Below are 26502 nucleotides of genomic sequence, written 5' to 3' on the forward strand. Positions count from 1 at the left end.
ACCGACCACTTATCACACATATGGTTGACACTCAAAAAGGTGTTATAGCATTTATGTCTCTTTTTATTGTCTGCTATATAAAGATGCATAGGGATTTATAAAAACAAAGAGAAATAAAAAAAAATCATACGGCAACAAAAAAAGTTACATTTAACAACTCTTTTCGTGTAATCATTTTCAGTAGAATTGTTCAATTACAACTCACCCATCTCTCGTGTCAATTTACATAAAAATTACACAGAAAGGGTGGAGTAGAGAGTGAAGTGCTTTTTATCAAGGCCCTAACAAGTATTAGTCAGTTAACTTCAGAGGACACAAGGGCTACTGTTTCCATTCAGGGCTTTGTTTTAAATATTGCCTTGTTTTTTCTCAACAACCCATAGCACGGTACTGCGGTTCTCTGCCTTCCCAAGCTGCAGCTGTCAATAATAGGGCTGTTTACCCTATGAATATGCTGTGTGAAGTCAGTCTTCCCATGAAAATCAAGTCATTGACCTGACTACCAAAACCCTTGTGAACCAAAGTGGGACTATAATTTTTCCCCCCTTAGTTCTCACATGTTGTAAAAGTTCACTTGTTACCTAATACAAAATGCATTAATTCCTCCAATGCAAGCACACCATGAATGATTTTATTGTGAGCGATTAGACATAGTTTTTCTTCGTTTCTGGGGGGAAAAAAATAACTCTGGCACGTTAAGAAATGTTTCCCTAAAACTCTGCTTCAGCTTCATTATCTAATCAAGTGGAAGACAAAAGGCTTTTGTTTCTATTGGCACATCCACAGTGAAGCAGTAAAACGTTTTCAAGATCTTCCCTGATCTTTTGTTATCTAAGAAGACCTAGCTTCAGTGAATACCTGTCACATGAAAAAATATATGAAGAAAATTGAATACATGGAGCACAGAAACAATGCTTTATCTCTTTTTTTGTGCCTTAAATTTTTTGAATAAGTTGTGGAATTTGATAACGACATTACACAGTCACTTCGGGGAGATTTGCATCAAAAAGATTGTACGTCGGTCGGAATTCAAGCCTTTTTCTTGTGACCATAGAAACACTACAAATGGTGGAATATTCAGTCCACTGAACTTCAAATAACTTTATTAAAGTGAAACTAATCAGGAGCCGAAGACACAAAGTTTTAGTGTTTAGGCTAACAAACTGAATAACCCTCAAAAGCCTAATGACCTTCTAAGAGCATTACTTTAAGGAAACCTTGTAGACAGCAAGTTAAATAAGAAATCCTTCAACGGCTCTCTCCAAAAGATTAATTCCGAGAAGATCACAAGCACTCAGCTGAACTGTTACTCCTGAGACAATGCAATGTGACCACATAAGGAATAGAATCACGGGCCTATCCTGTCCGAATAATCCATGACTTCATACCATTTATCTAAGTAACACCAAAGACACCATGAATAATAATGCTGGCTGCTCTGGGAATGTCACCACGCAATGGAAAACCGAAATACTGATAAAGAATGAAAAATTGTGGCATGTCATGAAAACTATTACTTATTCAAAAACTTCAAGAACACAAGGAAAGAAACATTTTAAATGGTTGCTTGATTATTCACTCCAGTAGTGATGGAAATGCGTAGCCTGGTGAAGAATTTGTCCTATAAGAATATATTCACTCAACAAGGAGTTTGCCCGAGACCTGAAGGCTACCTAAATTCACATTGTATTATTAAGTTCCATGCCCAGCGAGTTTCCCATTCAAGAAGGTCCAAGCCGACCTTGTATAATGCAAAGATAATGTTGGGAGGTTTCTCACAGACCGCATTACCCATTATTCATGGTCAGCTGGGTCCTTGCAGGAAAAGCTCACTGGGCCTGGCCCTTAAGTAAATACACACCAACCATTTTATTTTATTAATTTTATAAATCAGCCCCACTTTAATATACACGGACTAGTCGATACCAAATGGTGACCCATGGGTAAGAAATATGCTATTCACGTTTGTTTTATATGAAAAAATTGATCCTGAAAATATATAATTGTTATGTAGTAGTAGTAGCACTAGTAGTAGTAAGTATTATTATTTATTTCTTCAAAAAGTAGATCATAGACAATTTTTTATTGTGCATGCGGCCTCTGATCTTTTTATCTCCAAATGATATATAAAAAAAAACCATATTAAATATTTAAAAATAACTACTACTCTGCTCCCTTTTGGAATATTAAAAAGGAGACCTACAGATGAATTATGTAGCATACTGTTTACAAAACTGAAAATTCTCTTTTAACATATGTGGTAGCGGTTTTAGCCGGCGTATATAAAACTATGCCGAGCTTCTCAAAAACATCTAATTTTGGAGCATTCTTTCATTGTGACAGTGATTAAGTTGGCCGGATAACTCTTTTGTTGTTAGGGCATCACATTAATTGCTTCGCTGAGAGCCCAGCTTTCAAGTGAAGACAGTTTCAAGGACATGGTTACAATGCACTCCAAGTATACATATTAAATTGCAACACCTGCTTGCTAAATTCCCCTTTCGTTGTATTATGACAGAAAAAAAGTATAAAACAAATGTCTGTAATTATTATTATTATGTTATAAAACAACAATAGGCTTGTTCCAAATGGTAAATATGTTCCACCACAATGAAAAGTAAAAAGAAAAATAACATATTAATCATATTCGTCGTAGAAGCTAGGAGAGATATAAGAATACTTAACGTATGATCCGTGGAATTCTGGAATTCTACATAAATGAAAATAAAGTGAAGTACCATTCAGTAATGGTTCTGGGAATCTTAGTTCAATGGTTCATGGGATTGGTGATGCTAGGACATTTAATGAGCTGTCAAATGGGCAAACTATTTCTAGGAAACCAGTTGGTCTTCTGATTCACTAAGCTAGTTTCAGTATAAATTTTACGAGGAGTTATATGACATTTTAATGTTTGAGGGTACACTTCAGCCGTCATATCTATTGAATGCACTTTTAGACAACTGCTTTTTTTTGCATGTGCGTAGAAGGATTCCTCGGAATCCTTTTGATACATTTGCTTTTTCCCTTGCCCATAGCTCCTTGCCTTGCAGGAGATACATTGGATTGAATGCATCTGCTGCTCAGCAATGCATGGGATACTCACCACCAGATACCTCCAGCACTGGCTCATGCTAGAGTTCCAAGAGGTCTAATGAGACCCCCGCGCACGTGTGCATAAAGCGCTTCTATTTATTTCAATAGGACGGTTTCCCTTCCGATAGTTGGCTGCTTGGAGCAGCCAAAACCGGTACAAAACACAAAGAGCAGATGGGACATTACGTTGAAAAGTTTTACCAAGGTTTTATTTTTTTTTCTTCTTCTAAGTAAAAAATTTAATATCAAATAACTTACAAAGCACTTTAATATTCATTCATCTTTTTGGAGGGCACTAAACCGTCCCTTTAATACGTCTCAAGGGGGAATTTCAATAACTTTGTGAAACGCTACTAAAAATATTTAATAACATTGATATATACCTTTTGGAAGAACATAGTTCATTCATAGGAGCTATGTATTTTTCATGTCATCATTTAACAGTTCCACAAATTATCTGTTTAATGAACTGCAATAATTATGACAAATGTACCTCAACGTTGACTTGGTTCAAATAAGTGGACTGACTACAGCAATCATACATAGAATTTTAGGGGTAGAAAATTAAATAATGTCAAAAACTGGTTAAAATTTGATAACAACAAAAAAAAAATGTTAAGCATAATTATAGAAATATCAAGCAACAGAAAGATACAGCAAATTCGGCAGAAATGAAACGGGCTATGATAGCTCCGATAACTCCTTCAGGACTTAGGAATTCATATTCTTGGAGAACTCGAAATCTGGTAGAACAATTAATGGCATACTTAGAATGCATAGATTTCAGTAGGAAATTAAAATAAGACAACTTGGACATTTTTCAAATTGGGAGACTTTTTCCATTAGATGGAGCCAGATAAGTCCTAGAAGTCTCTAGCGCAAAGCACTGAAGACAACGGAAGACTTTGCATCTGATACTTTAAATTCTTAAATAATCTATTTTAGGGAGATTACTTTCTTGTATTTAAAGGGACAGTTATGCAGTTATTTTTAGGGATCAGGGAAGCAAATTGTCACCAGTTCCAGTTTGATTATTTTTTTCCATGTTCTATTTGCTTTAACGTTACTGAGTGATCCTTTAAAGCCCTTATTAAGTAAAACTACTTCACAAATTACTATGTTATGCAACAAAAAAGGATAACACAAACTTGTGAATCATTTTTTTATCATTCACATTCACGCAAACCCCAAGGTGTCATCATTTAAAATATACCAAGCATTTAACACAGACATGTAATTTGTGTAATTTTGGAAATTTGGTTCTGGAAATCATGTGGTTTGGGTGCGCTAAGGAAAACCACAGAGATTTCTTACTTGGGAAAAAAACAAAAACTCAGGTCTAACCTCCTCCAACAATACAACTGATCCTTACCATAATCTAATTAAAACTGGAGCAATGCACCAAAAGACTTAGAGATTGCTTTTAGAAAAGTTACTCCACATTTTTATCAATGCAAGGGTGTCCATCATAATACATGATTTGTGAAAATATATTATATATATATATATATATATATATATATATATATAATGATACATATATAATATACATTATATATATATATATATATATAATAGAATAATAGATGTGATAATACATTTATTGTACTTTAAACAAATTTAAACAAAAGGTTACACAAAAATGGAACCTTCTCTTAGTCCATTTGCTTGTGCTAATTTTGTTGCAATTGTCTGTACATCAGAGCAGTTTTCCACTTTGGCAAAAGCACAATAAACTTCATATAATCACCCATGAACATTCCACATGTGCCTTGTCAGACCCATAATGGTAACATGCAGAGACTGTGCAGTGCCAGTCAAATGCTCTGCTGGGTTTTATTTCGCACAGCAGGTATATCTGACAAAGCCAAGTATTCATTTTTTATGGCAAGTGATATGTTGTATTTAGCGCATGCAAATGATTTACTTTTTCGTGCGCTTTTATCATTTTACTATTTGCTTGTGCAAAGCAGACGGAGAACGTGACCAACTTTTCATAGCAAGGGCAACATTTACAAATATATGCATATACTGTTTACAATGTAACATTCTGTTGAAGTTGCTTTAAATATTTGTATGTGTTTCATCCACGTTTGTACAACCATAAGATTTAAAACAGTAAACCATGTTTGGATTGTAAAGCTAACTGCTTCCCAATGGCTGAAGCAAGAGTGTGCAGAAAAGTTACAGTTTCCACAATCTGACTTCAATATATGTGAGCATCTCCTGCAACAAGACCTAAGTTGTCCCTGCATAATGCATAGTTAAACCATAAAGTCTCGCTGAGTGAATTATTCATTATACAAAGGCAACTGTGAGCACAGTTAGTGCTTTAGCTAGCACATGTCTGAAAAGCAGAAGCTAACTGGTCCACCTTGGCCGATCTGAAGAAAGACCCTGAAAACATGCGCTACTGGGACTACTTGAAGACCCAACCTGAGAAACGAACATAGACAAAGTCAAGATTTACAATGTAACTGCCCATAAAACCAGATATGACTGATATAATCTGCTCCATTAAAGAGTTACAGCACACTATTTTTATCATTCTAATCCTTCTTAATCAACATACACGTCAGTTCTTAAACTATTACAGCCTAGAATAAGTATCATGATTATATGATTAAAGGTATACTATCGCTAGTTATGACCTTCAAAGTGACAGCATTTTGGGCATGCAGTATACCTTAAAGAACCAAATCCTTCTCTTTTAGCCCTGATGTCCTCTTGACTAGGAGTTCAAACTGTTTGGATGTATGAGTGTCTCACAGTAAACTGCTCTAAATGCACATCTACATTAATGTGTTGCTATTTAGCTTTGACTTAAATTACTTACAAAGTTACAGAAACAGCAATCAAAAGGCTGTAAAGTTGCCTACAGATGTGTAGTAAAGCATATCAGATCTAAGGATTTCTAATAGAAGTTGGTTTCTTACATATTATTACCTTAATAATCGGAATTCCAGCTAAGATCAGAAAGCAACAGCAACAGAGCTTGATATGATTTTGTCCCGTAAAGAGTTAAATAGCTACTGTACAGCGCTGGAGTATAATATTTCTAATTCATCCGCATTATAATGCCATTCGTGTTCTTAGAGTGCCTGATTGGGCAGGCCAAAGGAATATTTAGTCGATAATTAACCTTTTTTCTATCCGAAAACAGACATGCTAACTGTCCTCATTAATCAAAGTCTTTAGTGATCACAAGGAAAGAATGTACAGCCTGCGATTCTTTCATTCATTTCCTTTCGCTTCAGTGTTGGGCTTCCATTGTGACAGGCTATGAGGGTTGCTGCAGCTCCATTCAATAGCTTTGCAAGTGAACGCTACAAAAGCCTTTGAAAGACATTCTTACTATGTAAAATACTGGCTCATTTCAGGCTGTCGAGACAATTATACTGCTAAGCAACCGCTTGCTGCCAAATTAACCAAAAATATGCATTTGAAAATGAGAGCCATACTGTAGCATGTGTCTGTACACAATGCTGCACAATATATCACTCAGAGATAATGCTCCATCCCGGTGTTTATCAACATTCTAGAACTAAGTACCACAATTGTGTCTAGTCGAGCACTTCAAATATCACTCCATTTCCAGGTATCTACTAGTTCAAGGTGCCTCTAGTGGCAAACACTTAATGTAAACGTGTCAAGCTAAAAAAAAATATATATACCGCAGTACACTCTTACCCCTGGAGAAATAAAATAGAATTGGAAAGACTATTTTAAAGGCCAAGTCATTATATAGTGTTATAAGGCATGTCACTAAGAGTTCTGTAAGCCATGCAAGGAAGAACAGAGTAATATGTAGTTCAGAGAAATTACACAGGTTTATGACAAGGCTGCAGTGATTGAGAAGGTTCTTGTTTTAACAGAATTGTAACTATGGCTATTCTGGATGAAAACCACAAATAAATGAATCTAAGCTTTCACTTCCACTGCAACGTCCAGCAAGCGGAAAATCCATGCCATGGGGCTGTTACAAAGTTCTGATTACAATATCATAGAATTATAACAAGTTCTCAAGTACATGGAACATAACTATGTATTAAGCAGATCCCAGACCCAGTCCTTATTCCAGAAGAAGCTTATTGTGTTGGCCTTTTATAATGCACAGTTATGTCAGGGGGCTGAAATACTCGCTATAAAATCACGGCTTATCGGACACATCCCAATGCTCATTTTCAAGACAAAATAACAAATCCACAGCGGCTTTCTTAACTTTATCAAGTTGCAAATTCAAGACAAAAAAAAATAAATAAATCTGATTTCTTACTTTTTAATATATCTCTTTGTTATTTAAACTTGTACTGTTAAACAAGCCGATCTGAATCCCACCCCTTTGAAACTAGTTATAACTCATGTCTCTGCTTATATAAAGGGCATGATTAAATATCTTAACAAAGCAGAATATACAGGAAATATTTTCCTAATCATTTAGCCCTTCCTTGAGAAAATGATACTTTGACTAATTCTTATATTTCACAAAGAAACAAATTGTTTATGAAAGAAACGGATACTTTCCCAACATTGTCTCTTTATGGATGTTATATTAAGAAATTAAATTGTAAAGAGGGGGGGATTGTTATATCTTCTTCTTGGGACGTGTGTGACCGTACAGATTCCTTTCTGGTTTGGCTACAATCACAAAAGACACAGATTTTGATCAGAACTCATAACTGAGTTTGTTTATTGTAAAAACATGCCTTTACTCAAATAACACTGGATCATGTGGCTATCTATCTAACCCAAGGGTTTCAGTGATTCTACTTGTCATTTGTGCTTAGCATCAAACGTTTATTGAATATTCTAATATTTTCTTTATAAGCCAAACTCGGCAGTTTCTGAAAGAAATTTTAACCAACAGGAGGCGTGATCATTGCGATGCTTTTCCCGAGTTTGTTTCATAGTGTTCAACGTGCACATACATGGCCACACACGATTCTGCTTAAACGGCCTGGACTTGTTCTCCTAAATTTCCCTTCCTGTAATGCCATAAAAATGTCCTTATGTGCAGAAGACACAATGGTTCACCGCTGAGGCTTGGGGATAGGGGACAGCAGAGACCTTGAGCCAAAAAGAAAGGACTACACACCAGCAATAACTGAAAGGCAACCATACACTCAATTTACTTGATATCTGTGGACCTGTAGAATGTTGTGTCTGATGAGGATCCAGTGTCAGCGTCATCATAATCATGTGAACTATGATAGGAAACAGTGCACTGTCTCGCTGGAGCCACACACAATGCATCATTACTGTCTGCCTGCATTACCTTTACTGTCAAGGAAGGAAGACACTAGGATAAAGCTTACCAGCTGGATGACCTGTTTGGACTAACTACATGCTGCTGATAAACAAATGCATCTCATAGTCTCCGTGTGCAAACATAACCGATATATTATTATATGGATGCATATGCTGTATATATAATTTATAATTATGCACAGAAGTCACTAGTAGAAGCCATTAAAAATACAAACTTTCAAGATATAAGAAGTCTGTAATTGCAAAGAATTCAAGTTCATACTGTAATATTTTTGGTTCAAAGCAAGCCATGTCCTGTTCACACCTGGGGATTCTCTGTACTGTCCCCAGGGCTGGCCCGACAATGGAGCCGAGTGGGGCAACCGCTCCAGGCGGCACTTCACCACCCCAAGCCCTTTTTTTTTTTTTTTTTAAGCGAAAGAGAGAGAAAGGGGCGCCGAGTGGTCAGTTCCCGCTCGGCGCCCCTCTCTCTCTCCTCTGCGGCGAGTCTCCCTGTTCGGTCTCAGTGCCGGCTTGTAATGCTGAGTGCCGGAAGATTTCCGGCGCTCAGCATTACAAGCCGGCACCGAGACCGAACAGGGAGACTCGTCGCAGGACTGCTGAATGGTAAGTACAAGGGAGGGGGGAGGGTAGATAATGGGGGGGCGGAGGGAGAAGAAGGGTAGATAAGGGGGGGGCTGCATTTTAAAATTCGCCCCAGGCGGCATTTTGCCTTGGGCCGGCCCTGACTGTCCCCCCCACCACCTGACTGGTCATTGTATCCACATTATGCTCATCTTGTACTTTTTTCTATCTAAATCCCACCCAAGTGAAATCACCTAATGATGTCATCATCAGAATTACCAGGAAAGGGTGGCACTCTAGGCCACTAGTGTTCTGTTAGATCACATTCAGCTTAAACTTTACCCAGTAAGACAACACTAAGGACTGATTGATGTTTGAGTCTTTACATCATGGTCAGTCTAGATGATGGGCTAAATGGTTCTTATCTGCCGGCAAATTCTATAAACACTTGCTCTGCTTACTTATCATGCAAGCTGTGTTATTTGCCCCCTGCTACAGCTCTCTCTACACCTCATTTTGCCCAATTACCCGATGCTTATGCAGTATAACACCTAGTAGCAGATCTACACACTTATCAGATATCTGCTAATGTCATTTGTCTACGTTCAGAAAAAAAAAATAATGCAAAATTTAAGCCTGCCTAAAAAAAAAGTTCTTTTATAGCATCTTAGACAATATCAAAGGACTGAGTACTAACTCATTCCAACATCTTTGATATCCATTCCCACAACTATTACTTGGTTAAGAATTTTGACAAGAGTAAATTATGGGCTGAGGTATCCTGGAAAAGAACTGGAAAGCTGATCTAATATAAATCTTTACATTCATGACTATTCTTTGCACATGGCTTTAATGTGACTAATTAGGGCTATTTTAGAATAAAAACTAATTGTACATAAAGCACTGCCCTGTAATACAATGAGCCATATTTTACACACTATATTGGCCACTTTGGACTGTATAATAGATGTAGCTGCCTGGTAGCAGCCATAAAGAAGGTGACAATTATAGCTTTAATAGAGCAGATCTATAGAACACTGTGCCCAGGAGACATTATTATGCCATAAGAAAAATTATATATATCATGTGTATTTCCAGTTTTCATGCAAAAAAAAAAAGTCTACACTAAATCTATAATATGCAAGTTTTGAAGCTTAGAAGGTGTTGCAAAAGTAATAATTTTAGGAAACTTTTACAATGTGTTGTAACAATATAACAAAACTTCATTGTACATTGCTGGCATTCGTAACAGCAAAAGTACAACTAAATTAATTGCCCAAAGATGTCCACTTAGGAAGGTGCTGATAATCGCTTTATGAAATACTGACATTAATTGAGCAAGTGATCCTAGTGCAGTGGAGTGCATTATTTCAAAAGAGTCATCGCAGTTTTTGCAAAATTAATTGAGTAACACTGCATGCAGTTGCATGGGGGGGGGATCTAGGAGCAAAAATGACTTCAATTATCAGATTTACTATTTTTTCCAACTTAAAAAAGCAGAAAATTCAATCCTAATGTTTTTTTGTTAAATAAAAAATGTCAAATTGCTATACTCTGCCTCTCACCATATACATAATGCAAATAAATCTTGCTACAAGAACAGAAGTATACCACTCCTTTTGTGTTTATATGAGGAGATTTCTCTGTGGGGGTTTTGATGTTTTCCAGCTACTCCCATAATAGGTAGTATGACATCATTGTGATTTGCACAGCTACAATATATTATCACCAGTGAACAAATGTAGTCATAACTCCCTTTAGTCTTCAGAAAATGTGCAAAATTACATCAATTGAAGAATATAAACAAATGCTCAAAACTATGTATTTTATGTTACAGAGGTTTGAACTCTCTTTTCAACCCACCAAAAAAAACAATAAGTGTGACATTTACCAGATGTAAAACACTGGAAACCTAGGGGAAAAGGACAATGCATAGTAGACCATCTTATTGGAGGAAATTGCAGTTGGATATCTTGTTAATTTAAACAATAAGAAGGAACTATTGTGAAATTAAAATGAGTTTATGTTAATGTCAATGTCCGGTCTTAGTAGCCAAAAATATAGGTAGCTCTTCTCCCTCTCCTTGCCTGTCCCTGCATCTCATAAGGCCGAGTTGAGTATCAGAAATCAAAGAAAAAAAACAATACTGTTGAATGATAGATGGTATTGAACCCTCTCTCCCTTATGGTGGTAGAGACTCATTTAACTATGTGATTAACAACATTTTAAAACACTGATGTACTCAAGATACTTGAAGCTCGAAATAGAGCTTTCCGTTTACTTCTTTCTGCTCTCACAATAGTCAGAGTGGATATTATTACATACTATAATACAAAGTAAACTGAAACCACAAACCTCAGCCTCGTTCTTCCACTAGATGGCTTTTTAGACCATTTGCCTTAGAAACTCTCTGGTCTACCATTTACACACTAGGCAACTGCTACTTGGATGAAGCCAATGCAAAATGGTTCCACCAGCCATAAAATAAATAAGGGTTTTAACTGAGTGAATGATAATATTATGAGAAATTTAAAAAAACTAAGGATGATAATGATAAGAAAATAAAACTTCAGTTTAAATTAAAAAAATAAATATGATTCTTTGGTGTGAGTTCAAAAGTTAAATATTTTTTACATATTTAAATCATTTCAACACTAATGGTCCAAATGTGTAGCAAATATTTCGGTCACATAATTTTGTGGATGTTTTTAGTAACATGAATGGATATGTACTTACAATGTACATCATGGGCATTCCATAGGCGTATGAATTAGTGATCTCTATTGTGGATTCATTCTTAAGTGGGGTAGTGCCATTTTTATAACAAAGCTCTATATAATAAAGAATTATAATTGTCATTTTTTGTGTGCCAGGTGCCTTCATTTCTGGCACTAGGGGTGTGAAAAATACAAAACAGTTCTCTTTAACATGAACCAATAGCAATTTCAAAAGTTGACTCTCAGGTTAATAGAGCGCAACCAATCTCCAAATTACACGCAAATCTTTCCAATAAGTGGTGTAGAAAACCACTTGCACCTGGTCTTTATCTGACACCAATTGTGTTGCTTCTAAGTTCTATGCATTCTCCATTACTTGGGTCATAAAGAATGCTGGAATCCACATAATTAAAAGTGAATCATTTCAGGTTTTGTCTGCAGTTTTTTTTTTTACGATTGAACCTGTTTTTGTTTCAGAAGGTCATAAGAATGTCATGTTAAAAATGAAAATAAATTATTTTGTATCCAAGAAATTGCAAAGAATTTTTCAATATAGTTGTGGTACTTTTCAACAAACTCTATTAGTGGAACCAAGAAAGATGTCATCTGACACTATTAATTCATACTAACAAAGTATAGATGAATAGAGAAGACAAAATAAACTAAAAAAATGTATATCAGATAAGGAATTTCTTATTTTAAAACCGAAAGCGCTCAGCTATGAAGCTCTTCTTCATATTTAGAGGAATTATTTTTTGTACTGAAATCTTCAAAAAATATGGTAATAATCACTATCAAAGAAGTTAGTTGGAAAAGGACACAGACTTTTCTTGAAGCATTAATTTAACCAACATAAAAAAAAACTCTTAAAACTATTTGGTGGAAACATTAGACTAAGTATCAATATAAAAGAACAATGTAATGTACGTAATATATCTATAGCAAGGGACTACCTTGCAAGATTATATTCCCTGGCTTTTGGTACGGTAACTAAATATCCCCAGTACTGGAAGAAATCAGCTGAAAACGAATACGGTAGATGAACACTATTTGGCTCGTGCCCTTTCTGATATTTTTAGCAGGCTTCTTTTTACTGACCCGACAGAACAAATAATAAATTATGGCAAATGATAATTAAAAAAATGTGATTAAAGAGCCGGTGTCATATATCAGACAAAAAATAACAAACGCTGTACAATTTCTTCCCTGAGAAGGTTTAGTCACACTAAGCATTCGGCTTTCTAAAGATCGGAAAGTCCAGTTAGGGAAAAATGAATGAAGCGCAATCCATGTTTTTACACAATATATAACAATAAAATTGTAAAGAATAAACCATAACTGCCACTTTCGCAATCCATAGGGGAAAAGGTACATATGGACCCTGCTGCCTCTTGTGGCACATGAAATAAGTGCAGCTGTATTCGTCTTTATATTTAGGGATTCCACAACAAAAACATCTATTCTTAAAAGTGCTTTTTTGTTAAATAATGGTGCACACCGGGCAAATTTGCACATATCCCTTGCCATAGTATTTACCAATGCTAGTACATATATTCATACAATTCAGAGCAGTCTGACCCAGATTTTAGGGGTACATTAGCCACACTTTTTTATCTTCATTGACAAAAAACACTAATTTATTTGTTATATATTCTACAAATAACTCAGGAATAATTCTTAGCTGTAATAGCTGATGGAGCAGAGGAGCAACAAGTACAAGACCAACTTTGGATGGGAGCTCCAATTCCTTTTTAAGGTAGAGCTAAGGCCGCAACTTATGTTTCACAGGGCGCACAGGGATGTCGCTAGGCCTAGTTCACCAGGTGCAGGGAGTCAGCAGTTCCACTTCTACAAAACCAGGAGCCAGGTCACCCATTTGAGAGATCATGACCCATGGTGCCCCCTGGAACAATGGGCCAGTTACAAGGGAGATCTTTGATCCAATCTTTGGCCCATTTCCACTCAGCAGAGCCAAAGGTAAATACACCAGAATGCTGCGATGGATGGTGAAATTGGCAAGGGGTGCTAACATGCAAAGTCTGATCTAAAGTTCTACTTATATTAAAACGGCCTTCAAAAGTGGTGAATTTCCCAAATGCAAGCTGTCCATTTCTGGTTTATTACTTTGGAGAAACGCTGTCTCTATGTGGCCCCTCAATGTTTTTCCATGCTAAACTTTATTTATTTTTAACATACCTCATTTATTTTACCTAACTATTATTAAACTGACCGAACCCCTAGCCAGGTCATAATAGTCCCAGACAAAAAAGCAAATCCAGACATGAATCAGTTGTATTTTGTGTTTTAAGCAGTTTTTGTTTACCTCATTTACTAAATTACTGGCTCGGTAGCAAAACCAGAAGAAAACACAGATTTTTCACCACAGCGGGTGGTTAGAAATTGGCGTCAACTAGTGCTAAATTACAGGAAATAATTTATGGCTGTTTAGACCTACATAAGAATTTATTGCCCTGCCTTGCACTTCTGTATTCTCTCCCCATCGCACGGATGAATAGTCACCATTCAGGTTTTTGAGAAATTAGGGGAATAAAAGACATTGTCTAGTGACTGGAATCCAACTTTTTAAAACCCAAATATATATTTCATTCACTCTGCAATTAAAATCACAAGAAAATATGATACTTCTTATGTATTCTTTTTGCCTATAGAATTTAGTGGATGCATTAACCCTTTCTGCACTCAACTGATTATAAACAAGTAAGCATCATATGCTATCGTTATTTAAATTATTATTTACAAAATGGCAATACATTAACTCCTTCATTTATTCTGCCACACTGAAAGAGAAAAATGGTTAATTCATGAAAATGGGATTTGTATGGAAGCCCTTGTGAGGTGACACATTCCTTAATTTTTTGATTATGCATCAAGCAGGGTGACTTGCGAGCTTCTGTTATGCTACGGTATACAATATGGTTAATGCATACCCTCTATAGTAAATAGGCTTCTGGTAGATGGTTACAAAAATAATTTGTTTTGAAAATGGTCCATTTTATATGATTATGATCCATGTTTGTAAAATAAGAGCTGAAGCGTCCACATCCTGACTTCGCTATATACATTAAGCAGGGCTAATGCTCGCCAGCACCGCCTGCAGGAAGGGCTGAGCTGGCCCTGCATTATTTGCAGTTCAAATGAAATTATATATATATATATATATATATATATATGTTTTATAGATCAAATCATACTTTCTTGCCTCTCCCAGCAGTATTAGATGCACTATCCAGGTCAACTTTCCAGTTCCTAAACAAAGAGGTGGCAGACAAGCCCTGAATAAGGCATAGTTAGTTCGAATGTTCCTTTAAAACTAATGCCAAAATGTACTTAAGTTGCTGTAATATTTCTAAATGATCCAAAAATATTTTGAGCTAAAAAAAAAATATCAAACACTGTAAAATCATGCTGTGAGAAGTTCTGTATATTTCCAAAATCGGACTAAAGGAACACAGATGGCTGCTACTGATAAAAGCGTCTCTTATTGTTCTCTCCACTCAGCGCTATGGATTGATGCATTCACCCTTAATGTCCAGCCTGCTAACAAGCCTTCAAACGGCAGAGACGGTTGCCTTCAGATAGCTCTGACTTGCACTTCCTTTCCCAGGTTAAGATAGTGCCTTGTAGTGAGGTTACAGGATTAGGGAATCCCTGAGAACTGGGAAGCTGCAAGTAGCCAGCTCCTTTCAATATCCATGTTCAGATAAGTAGCTTAAGCATTCCTACTGTGTCAACCAGGCAGCAAGTATAACACAACTCTCATCTAGGCCCAAATGTACATATTATGCATGCTTCTTTCCCATGCCTTACAACGTTGTTGAGATTAACCCTTTGAATATATCACACAATTATCTAGAACTGACGTGGTTAACCAGTCTCACAGCATGTTCTTGTATTCAGAAAAATACAGCCGGCGGCCGCACGCTGCAGATCCTGATCTGCCACTGGAGCAGCATAATTATTAAGTATTGGCCACTGGCCCACTGGGCCTGCATGGTATGATATAGGCTCCATTTAATTATAATAATATAAAGGTGATTTATGGCCACCCTCTATGCTCATATTAAAAATGATTATGTTTGAGACAGGGTGACCGGATTGGCAACATTAACCTAGTGAGGGTTAGAGAAGTGTAGAAAGTGTAATATAAGCCTACAATGTAGATTTTCTATAAGCATCCCCAGTTAAAGCCCAGTGTTAGATCAGGATGACTTCTCCTACATAGTAATGAATGAAAATACAACTTATGACATCAAATCCAAAGCCCACGTGCCCTTCCATGGTGTGGCCGACATCGGTCACTGCTTTGCCTGTTGTGACGCTATCCCCTCTGACCTCTGCTGTAAAGCCAGCCTATTTTATATACAGGGTCATCTAGTACTTAATTTAAAAGCACTGTTCCGAACTTAGTACAACTTATGTGATATACATTAACAATTGCCTCTTACTGTCTACATGTTGTCTGGCAGCAGTAATAAGAAAACACGTGTTAATAATATAATAAATGAACCGGTGTATGCACCATAGTACGGCTGTAATTAATCAGGAATGGCATCTCAAATATGTCTAGCAGGTTTATTACATTTCTGAATATATGGTGTGAAGCACCAAGCAGGGGCATCAAAATAAGAGCAGATGACAATCCCCTGGCAACCTCACATCCACTGGATCTGGGAAAAACCTTAGGAAGGGATCCCAACTCATTACATTGCAGTATTGTTGAATTATTAGAGATGAAGTATTGACTCAGCATATGAGGATTAAGGGAGGGAGTTCTCTAGCATTCCAGCAATCTAAGCGACTGGTATAAGTTTGGGATTGGCTTTGTGCATGTTTTACAGCAGGGGGTTTCAGTGTATAGCTTTCCAGCATCTCTCGAAGCACAACTCCCATGATAATCATGCTCAGCATGATGGGGTTTTGTAGTTCCACAGCAGCTGGACAACTACCTTTTGGCAACCACTGTTCTACAGGCTTCTCCTTAAAGCTATTTTACAAAAATATAGGCATACAACAATTTTTTAAAGATTTTTTTATCTTTTTTTTTTAATACATTCTTTATTAGTTTGGTTTGCTGGGCGTGCTGGGATTTGTGGTATATGAAAACAGAAAATGTTGAGGTTACCTATCCCTGGCAATGACAGTAACTAAAAACCGTAACTACTGTACCTTAAAAAAAAGAACATTTGAACAATCTAAAATGTTACAATAAAAGAATAGAACAATTAAACAGGAAGAGCATGGTTTCCTCTTGCTTTCTGTTTTATTACAAAAGGAAATTTTAACTCCTCCCCTACCGGAGGGTCATCTGGTATACAATGTGCTATAAGGTCAGTGAAATATTTAGTTAAAAGTATACATACAGACTACTTTAACCTTTAAAGTGACTTGTATTCCACTCTGGCACACGAAGGTTAACGCCTTCTAGTGCATGTTTGGCAAGAATGATTTGTTTGAAACCATCCTGCAAAACATAGCATGAGATTACAAATACTTTTCCAAGAGAAGGCATATTAAGAATAATATGGCAATTTTTAATACCCGGTTAAGCTACAGTGGACTGCAACCACCATAACGCTCAGCCAGAGCTGAGATTTGCAGTAACAGAGCAAAGGGGGTTGGGGTGAGTAGGATTAGCCATTTAGAACTAAAAACCTATGAATTCTACTTTGCTTAATTCATAGAAGGACCTAATTCAATTAAATGCTGTTGGGGCTCTGTATACAGTGTGATTGTGGAGCAAACAATGGAATGGTTCAGACGGTAGAAGCACTCTATTGGCTGCTATATCGATGAAGCTCCCTTTCAAACTTTGCACCAAAATCAGTGTCTTCATTTTATTCACCGCAGAAAGCATTTGTCAACAACCTGCCTGAATAAAACAGAATATATAGGTGTCCAGTTTAAAATAACCAATCTGACAGCTCTAGAAATCCCAGGTCTCCAACAACATGTAAAATACACAGTGGTCCGCGGTTCTTATGTTAGGTCCCAATTTGTCAAGGCCTAGGCACCAGCTCCAATTAGAAATTAATTATAATTAAAATTACCGGTATGTATATTGTTGGACTATATCTTACCAAGACTGTCCTGCAGTACAATACAAAAGGATAGCCAGTTGAATCCTTCATGTGTTAATTTTTTTTAGAGTATGTTGTACATTTTTTATATATTTTTGTATATTTTAAGTATTCCCTGAAAGGAATAGTCTAGTATATCACAATGCAGAATGCATTTTGAAGTCCTTTCTTAAAGGTGACAATCAGCTATGATATGCGTTAAAGAGCATTTGATGGTTTGAGTGTCCCTTTAAATGTAACTAATGACTTAAATAATGTGTTATGCATAAAGATGCAGAACAGAAGATTGTATATTGTTGCCTCAATATGTAAACTATTTTGCACCTCTGGAATGTGTTAGTCACACCAAAAGGAAATCTGTGAATATAAATGCAGAATCATACTTCACATGTTCTCATATTTGTCATCTTTTGGCATAATTAACCACATCTCAGTATCACACAATTAACCGTTGCATGCATACAAGCTGGTAATTACTTTATACATATTATTATGGCATAAGCATAGTTTCATCTATTATGGTACCAATAAACATAATCCTTTGTGTGTTTGAGATCTGTTAATTGGACTCTCCTGGAACTCACACCATAACAGCATTTTATTGTATTTCACAATATATGTAGATGTTTTTGTATATATATATGTACATATATATATATATATATATATATATATATATATATATATATATAATTTGTTTCATGTAAAGGACTATATCCCAGCATTGAAGATGAGACGTGGCAAAGCGTGACAAAACAAGAAACCTAATTAATTTGATTTTTTTTAATGATCCCCCATCCCACTCTTATAAAGGCAGCCAAAACCAACTTCAAAGGGGAAGACTTAATAAAGAAATGGAGAGAAGCAACTGACTGGAGAGGAATAATTTGATGGATCCTGTGAATAGGAAGATGGCTTTTCCCAGCCAGCATACATATAAATTGGGTCTCTGATGAGTATATATCTATAAAATCATTACATGAATTTACTTAGTTAATAAAATGGCAAAATGAATTCATATCTGGGAAAACTGACAGATCTGCTTTAATTCTATAGCTTTGTAAAAACTTACAACAGCATTGATTTTTTAAATAGTCTGCATGAAAAAGCCCTGAGTCTTCTTGTATTATTATTTATTGATTACTATAGTGCCATCCTATTCCATAGCGCTGTACAATGGGAAAATAGGACAAGCAGAGCATAATTTACCATTTTGGACAGAAACAAAAGGTAAGGAGAGTTCTGCTCAAACAAGCTTACAATCTGGTACAATGGTAGAGTCAATGTAACATTGTACAAAGCACTCAACATAACAGATACAATGTTTCAAGCAAAACACTAACTTTGTAACATGATGCTTGCAGAAAACAAAGATTCCATAGAAAATAGATTCTCAACTGGCTGTTTCTTTAACCTCTCCAACTGGGCACTTAGTGGAAAGCAAGCTAAAAAGAATATTCAAAAATCTATATCTATAATTTATACTGCTGGCATCATAATGAGTTTCAAAAGAGCATGGTATATATATATATATATATATATATATATATATATACACTGTGTACATACATATATACATATATATATATATATATATATATATATGTATATATATGTATATATATATATTTCTTCTAAGAATATAAACTAATATTTAACTAAATTAAAAAAGTAAGTTAAAAAGAAACTTTGTTAAATTAGAAAGTGGTACAATAAATTCTACTGTAAATGGAGAATGCAGCATTTTTTTTTTTATTGTATGTAAGAAAAGAAGCCGCTATAAACTTTAGCCTGTAGGTGCAGGATTTAATATGCTTGAATAGAAAAACATTTGGTTTTCATTTTGAGGTAAGGCATGCTAACCTGCCTGAATCATGATTTGCTTGTAGAGGGACCAGCAAGCAGTGTTACACTGGCTACTGAGGCTGACATAAGGTTTAACATTGGGCTGAAATCTGAGAATTTTAGAAAAAAAAGGTAAAAAAAAAAATACTTCAGCACTGAAGCACTGCATGTCTAAAGCATGTCAACTGCAGAATGAGAGCCATTCAGAAATGTTTTCATTAACTACAGGGAAGGTAATCTGGTGGGGGTTTTTTTCGAAAGGCCACACAACTTTTCCAATGATTTAGTGTATCCCAGGGAAAGCTGCTATTCTCACATTGAAGCAGACTGCAAAATTCACGGTGAACTATAACATTCCACATTTGCTCTATTCTGCTTTAAACAACAGAGAGTTTATCATTTCAGTGAAAGAAAAAATTCAGAAAAGTAGCACATTTATCACAATATCATAAAATAACATATATAGCCCATCTACTACTATTATTTTACAAAAGTATCAGTTATTTTGCAGTGCTGTTAGCTGCACGACCACAACTCCAATCACCCTCAACCATCCACACAGGGAAGTAAGTCATAGGAGTTGTGCTCTTATGTGACCAGGAGAGCAACAACTTTTCCACATCTTCTCCAAACCAAGGGTAATTAACAGCTTTTCAGTCGATGATGAGCTACAACTCCCACTATTCACAGCCAGTCACTGTCCTTTATTAGACGACCCCCCCCCTTTACCAATATAATGAGAATATTAACTGGAAATGTAGCACTCTAACAACTCAAACACACTAAATATTTAACAAAGGAATAAAAAAAAGTAGATGTTTCATGTCCTTTAGACAACACAGTAACTGCAGAGATTAGATACACTAGGAATCTTGAAACTTAAAAGGAACAAAGGTTCATTTACTGAGCTGTCCAGCACAAATCTGTTTATTATCTCACACCTACCTATAAAATTACACGAGAAATGATCTTACAGGTAAGTGGAAGCCTGCATGTAAAAGATGTAAAAAGTAAAGTAAATGTTCCAATCTGAAGCAGAGATCAGGAACACAACTCAAACAGTGAGCTAGAAACACATATGAACCCCACCACTGAACTTATACATATAAAAAAACATTGCAAGGTAATGAGAGTCAGGTAGGACTTACCTCTGCTCTTTGGGTCCTGGGAAAGGTGGTTTCTTTCTCAATGGCATAGACATCCACCAGGTACAGGCGAGCTCCTCTCTCACGGTCAAGCACTGCTGCAGTCTGGATAATACCTGTGCTTCTGCCTATGGTGAACAATCGTCCAACAGTCTTGCCTTCACACTTCACGGACACAATAAAGTATTCCACCACAGCCTCTGTACCACGGGGACTAGAGGCTTCAATGGAGATCACATTTGTGCCTATGGGCTCCCCTTCTTTCAAAAGAGTTATATACTTAGGCTGAGAGAACACTGGTCCATCCATTCCCTGGAGAATGACAGTTAACTCGGTTGTGCTCGCCTTCCTTTCAGTTCCTAGATCGGTGGCAGCCACAATCAGGTTGTAGACAAGATGAGATGGCACCAGAGGAGAAGCCACTCGCAGGTCTCCACTATACCTGTCCACAATAAAGGTTTCAGTGTCACCATTTATTATTTCATACTCGATCTCCCCGTTTGGACCTTCATCAGGGTCAAATGCTGTAAGGGTTGTCAGGACCGAGCCGATGATCAAGGTGGGGTCTGCGGCAAATGCATTTTGGGACACAAACATAGGGACATTGTCATTGAGGTCACTAACTAGGATAGTGACATTTTTGAAGGCATACTTTCTTGTTTCTACAGGGACCGCCTGATCACTAGCTCTCACAGTCAGTTCAAACAAGCTAGAGAATTCTCTGTCTATTTCTGCATTGGTGAAGACTGTACCTCTCACCTCATCAATAAGAAAATGACTCCCCCTTGGTTTTTGATGAATAATAGCATAGGTTAGCTGTCCATTAATATCAGCATCTGGGTCACTGGCAGTAATGGAGAGAATAGATGTACCAATGGGGACATTCTCCATGATGGATTTAAAGATGTCTCCTTCTGGGAAGCTGGGTGGGTTATCATTGAAGTCCCTGACCTGGATGACCACAGACATAGTAGAGGAACGAGGTGGTCTGCCATTGTCTTTAGCAGTGATGTTTAGTTTGAACAATGCCTGGGTTTCAAAATCCAGCTTCTTTGCAAGAAATATACTGCCTGTATTGGGACTAATGCTGAAAGTCCCATGGTTGTTGGTTCCTGTAATGCTATAATGGACATCAGCATTGTCACCAGAGTCAGAGTCTGTGGCGGTGACAGAGGACACCAGTTCTCCAACTCTCATATTCTCTAAAACATCAACAAACAATAGAGCTTTGGGGAAAGAGGGTGTGTTATCATTTTCATCCAGGACATCAATACTTAACGTGCAAGTTGAACTCAATGGGATCTTCCCGGTATCCACAGCTTTAATAATTAGAGAGTAAGAAGCTGTGGCTTCATGGTCCAAAACACCAATTAAGGTTACTTGACCTGTAGTAGAGTCAATTGAAAAGTGATTCTCCTCATTGCCCTTCACCACTGAATAGCTTATCAAACCATTGCTCCCTTCATCAACATCAGAAGAGGAGACTCTTAATACTTGAGTCATGTTTGCAGCTAATTCTGATATACTAGCCTGATACATATCTTTAGAAAATTTGGGAGGGTTATCATTAATATCTTTAATGTATATCTGCACAGTGGCTTGATCTTTCAGTGGCTTTGGCAAACCCAAATCCGTAGAGACCACTTTGAGTGTAAATGCTGCAGCCCCTCTTTGTCTCATAAGTGCCTCTCTATCAAACTGATGAGTGCTTGTGATGACCCCTGTAACTGTATTCAGTTCAAAATCAGGTTGTAAAGTCTCAAAGGCATACATGATTTCCCCATTAGACCCAGAGTCCTTATCCACAGCAAATATTTTACCCACAAATGAGCCTCCTGGGCATTCCTCTTCGAAATAGAAAACATAATTGGTGCTGTTAAACAAAGGCCTGTTATCATTCACATCCTCCAGTATTATTGTAACATTTACTGTTGCCCTCAAGGGCTCCACTGCTCTGTCTGAAGCAGCCACTAGTAAAACATATACATCCTTAACTTCCCTATCGAGTTCACTCTTGACATACAGCTGGCCATCTGGGAATATGCCAAAAGCCTCCCCCAGATTCCCATCCAATATTGTATATGTAATTTCCCCATTTGCCCCTGAATCTTTGTCAGAAGCATGTACCTTAAAGAATCTGGAATTTACTGGTTCTGATTCTAGAAGGGTTACCTCATAGGAAAGCTGATCAAACACAGGAGGATTATCATTGACATCATGCACAGAAACAGTTAAAATGAAACCAGAAGAAAGCTGCGGTACCCCCATATCAGATGCAATAATCTCTACTTGGTATGAGCCCACATTGACATCAAGTGCTCCTGTTATGCTTACAGCACCACTAACTTCATCAATACAGAACAATGCTTGAGGGTTTTGTTTCAAGCTATATCCTACCTTTCCATTGATACCCTCATCTGGGTCTACAGCCTTGGCTTGGAATATAACATGACCAGCCTTCCAGTTCTCTACCACATTAACACTTTCCACTGCATGCAGAAAATAAGGTGAGTTGTCATTTAAATCTCTGACAGTGATATTAACAATGGTCTCTCCAGTAACTGCCCCACCACTAGCTACCACTTTTAAATGATAAAAATCCTGTTCTTCTCTATCCACCACCCCTGCTGTGGTGATTAGACCTGTAAACTTGTCAATTGTGAACACTCCTTTCTGGTCACCGGTAGTGATCAGGTAAGTGATATTAGTGTTTAGATCCATGGTGGTTGCTGAAACAGACCCTACATTGTATCCCACTGCCACATTTTCAAATATAACAAAACGATAAGTCTCCTGAGTGAAAGCTGGAGGGTTATCTTGTGTGTCCAATACAGTAATGGTTACTATGGCATGGTTGTGTGATTGGAGACCCCCACCATCTGTAGCCACTACTTGTAACTGGTAAGCAGTTTTTTCCTCCCTGTCAAGAGTTGCTTTTGTCGATATTGCACCTGTTTCAGGGTGAACTTGAAATTTGGAGGTGTCTCCAGCTCTGATAGAGTATTTAATGGTCCCATTTGTGCCCAGATCTGAATCAGCAGCTGTAACAGAAACCACAAAGCTTGCAGGGGGTTCGTTTTCTTGGATGTTGGCAAAGTACTGAACTGGATAAAATATGGGACTATTGTCATTTACATCCAATAAAGTAACAGCTACTTTGGCTGTGGAAGACAAGGGTGGGGTGCCAAGGTCAGTTGCCTGTATTATTAGAGTGCAGTTTTCCTGCTGCTCCCTGTCCAGCTCTGAACGTGTACTGAGACGGCCAGTTAGTGGGTCAAGACGAAAGGATGCCTGGCACTGGTTTGGATTTTCAGCATCAAAGTAATAACGAATGGTACCATTGTCCCCAAGATCACCATCAATAGCCTTCAGTGTGATTAATTCACTGCCAACTGGGCAATTTTCTGGTAGTGATAGCCAGTGCTGGTCACTGGCATGCAGACCAGTAAAAGTAGGCTTCTGATCATTGACATCTAATAGGCTTACAAGAAGTGTAGCATAACTGGTTTTAGGTTGGGGACCCTGGTCCTGTGCACTGATATTGAGAAGCAGTTGAGGGGCTGTTTCACGATCCAGCACAGATCTACTGGTTACCAGCCCACTGTGCTCACTAATAGAGAACCATCCCAAATTGTTTCCAGACACTATGGAGTATCGCAGGTTGGCATTTAGGCCCGTGTCTCCATCTGTAGCAGAAATCCCACATATGTATGAGCCAGGAGGTAAATCCTCACTAATCTCTACCTTACTATGTGGCTGGTCAAAAACTGGTGGATGGTCATTAATATCATTGACGTATATCACTAAGCTGGCCACTGATGATCGTGGTTTGGGATGACCTTGGTCTGAAACACTTACAGTCAGGTTGTAAGAAGGTATGCGCTCTCGGTCCAGAGCACTAGCTACTTTGATGAGACTGAGGTTGGGAACCTTGGAAGTTTGCACCTCAAAGTGACGCTGTTCATTGCCTCCAAGAATAGCTACTGTGACATTACCATTGGCAGCAGGAGAGTCTGAGTCTGTAACAGTAAGCAAAGCCACCACTGTTCCAACTTGTGCATTCTCATCCACTGATGCATACCGGGAAGTGGCAGGGAAATAGCGGAACTTTACCACAGGGTCATTATCATTAACATCAATAAGGCGAACCAGCGCCTCTGCACGACCAGTCAGTGGTGGAGTACCCAGATCTTTAGCTTCAATGCTGAGAATATACTGTCGTCTGCTTTCATAGTCCAGTGGTTCTCTGATTGTTACCAGTCCACTTTCTGGGTCTATTTGAAAGGGAGTACCTTCTGCCAGCTGATACCTAATTGCAGCATTAAGTCCTTCATCACGGTCAATAGCTTCCAGTTTTAGTACACTTGAACCCACTGGAGCATCTTCCTCAACCTTGGCCTGATACTGAGAACTGCTGAAAACTGGTGGGTTATCATTGATATCCTGCACTGTTACATTGACTTGTAGTTGACCTATCCTTTTTGGCAAGCCTTTATCCTCTACTTCTAGGAGCAGGTAATAGCATGGAGTAGTCTCTCTGTCCAGGGGCCCCTGGGACATCAGGTGCAAGAAAGCCCCTTCCCCACTTGGATTGACTGTAATGCCCAGCTTAAATCGACCATCCTTGTTACCTGAAACAATGCGGTAGGAACGGTGATCTACCCCATTTGTGCCAGCATCTGAGTCAGTAGCAGTGTCCAGAATGACCTGTCTCCCACCTTGTGTATCCTCTTTGAAGGACACTACAATAGAGGGCTCTGGGAAAACAGGAGAATTGTCGTTGATGTCCAGCACAGCTATGCGCACTTCTGTTGGATAGGTTGGTTGGCTGGATAGAACCACCAGGTTTATAACATCATTGGTCAGGCGTTCCCTGTCAATAACAGCAGTGGTGTGAATAGAACCTGAAGTGGCATTGATACTAAACAGGGAGTGGGATTCACTAAGCCGGTAGGTAAACCCTGGTTTGGTGTTGATGGTACCCACATAAGTCCCTGGTGGCTGTTCCTCTAGTACTTGAAAAACCTGTCTGGGTTGAGAGCTGCTCAGAGTCCCAGGCACTGACATCAAAAGTGAGAAGAACAACAATTCCATCAGTGGCAACATCTGTAAGGCTAGAATCCTTACTGGGAGAAGATTCATTTTTCTAATCCACATTTATGTGCACAAACTTTCAAAAATCTAAAACCAGGCACACTTAATCCCCTTGGGTTAATGAGTCAAAAAAGTTATATCCAGCAGTTGCAGTGTTTTCCCCCAGGTAGCAACACCTCATTTGAAAGGAGCCAGTGATGAGGATTGTACATCCAACAGCTGGATGGAGAAGAGCATCCCGTGGCGAGATCCTAGTTCAAAGTCGGTAATACGGCTCAGAATCCAGATCGATGTAATTGGCGTCTTTTCCAAGCAGATTAAAGCGACCCGGAGACGCGCACTATGGACCAGCCAGCGATGAGTTCATGGATTCCAGTACCTTGATGCAGTTCCTAGCTGGTTATTCAAAGCTGCTTACTTCTATACACGGTACGGGCGGTCCGGCATCCCCAGCACGCATCCCCCTACTCCACATCCAAGCCCCGGATCCTGCTACCTCCTCACCTTGCCAAGTACTTCTCAGCATTCCAGCTTCAGAAGCAGGGGCACCAAGAAGCAGCCGCAGCAGCAGCAGAAGCAGCGGATCCTCTCCCCTCCTGCAACTTCGTACTCAGGGAAGGATGCTTTTTTTTGTAATCCACAAAGTGTGTGCGTGGGGGGGTCTCTGGCAGCTTCACC

The 26502-nt window shown here is 38.0% G+C and overlaps 1 protein-coding gene across 1 annotated transcript in view; it reads right to left on the minus strand.

Moving 5' to 3' along the window:
- FAT4 (FAT atypical cadherin 4) overlaps nt 1-26289 on the minus strand; it is a 116258-nt gene extending 89969 nt beyond the window's left edge. The window contains exon 1 of the mRNA XM_053461405.1: nt 20734-26289. Coding sequence (XP_053317380.1) covers nt 20734-25887 — 5154 coding nt within the window. The 5' untranslated portion in view covers nt 25888-26289. The remainder of the gene's footprint in view (nt 1-20733) is intronic.
- Between the last annotated feature and the right edge of the window lie 213 nt (nt 26290-26502).

This window comes from Spea bombifrons, chromosome 1 (genome assembly GCF_027358695.1).
Source record: "Spea bombifrons isolate aSpeBom1 chromosome 1, aSpeBom1.2.pri, whole genome shotgun sequence".
NCBI lineage: Eukaryota > Metazoa > Chordata > Amphibia > Anura > Pelobatidae > Spea > Spea bombifrons.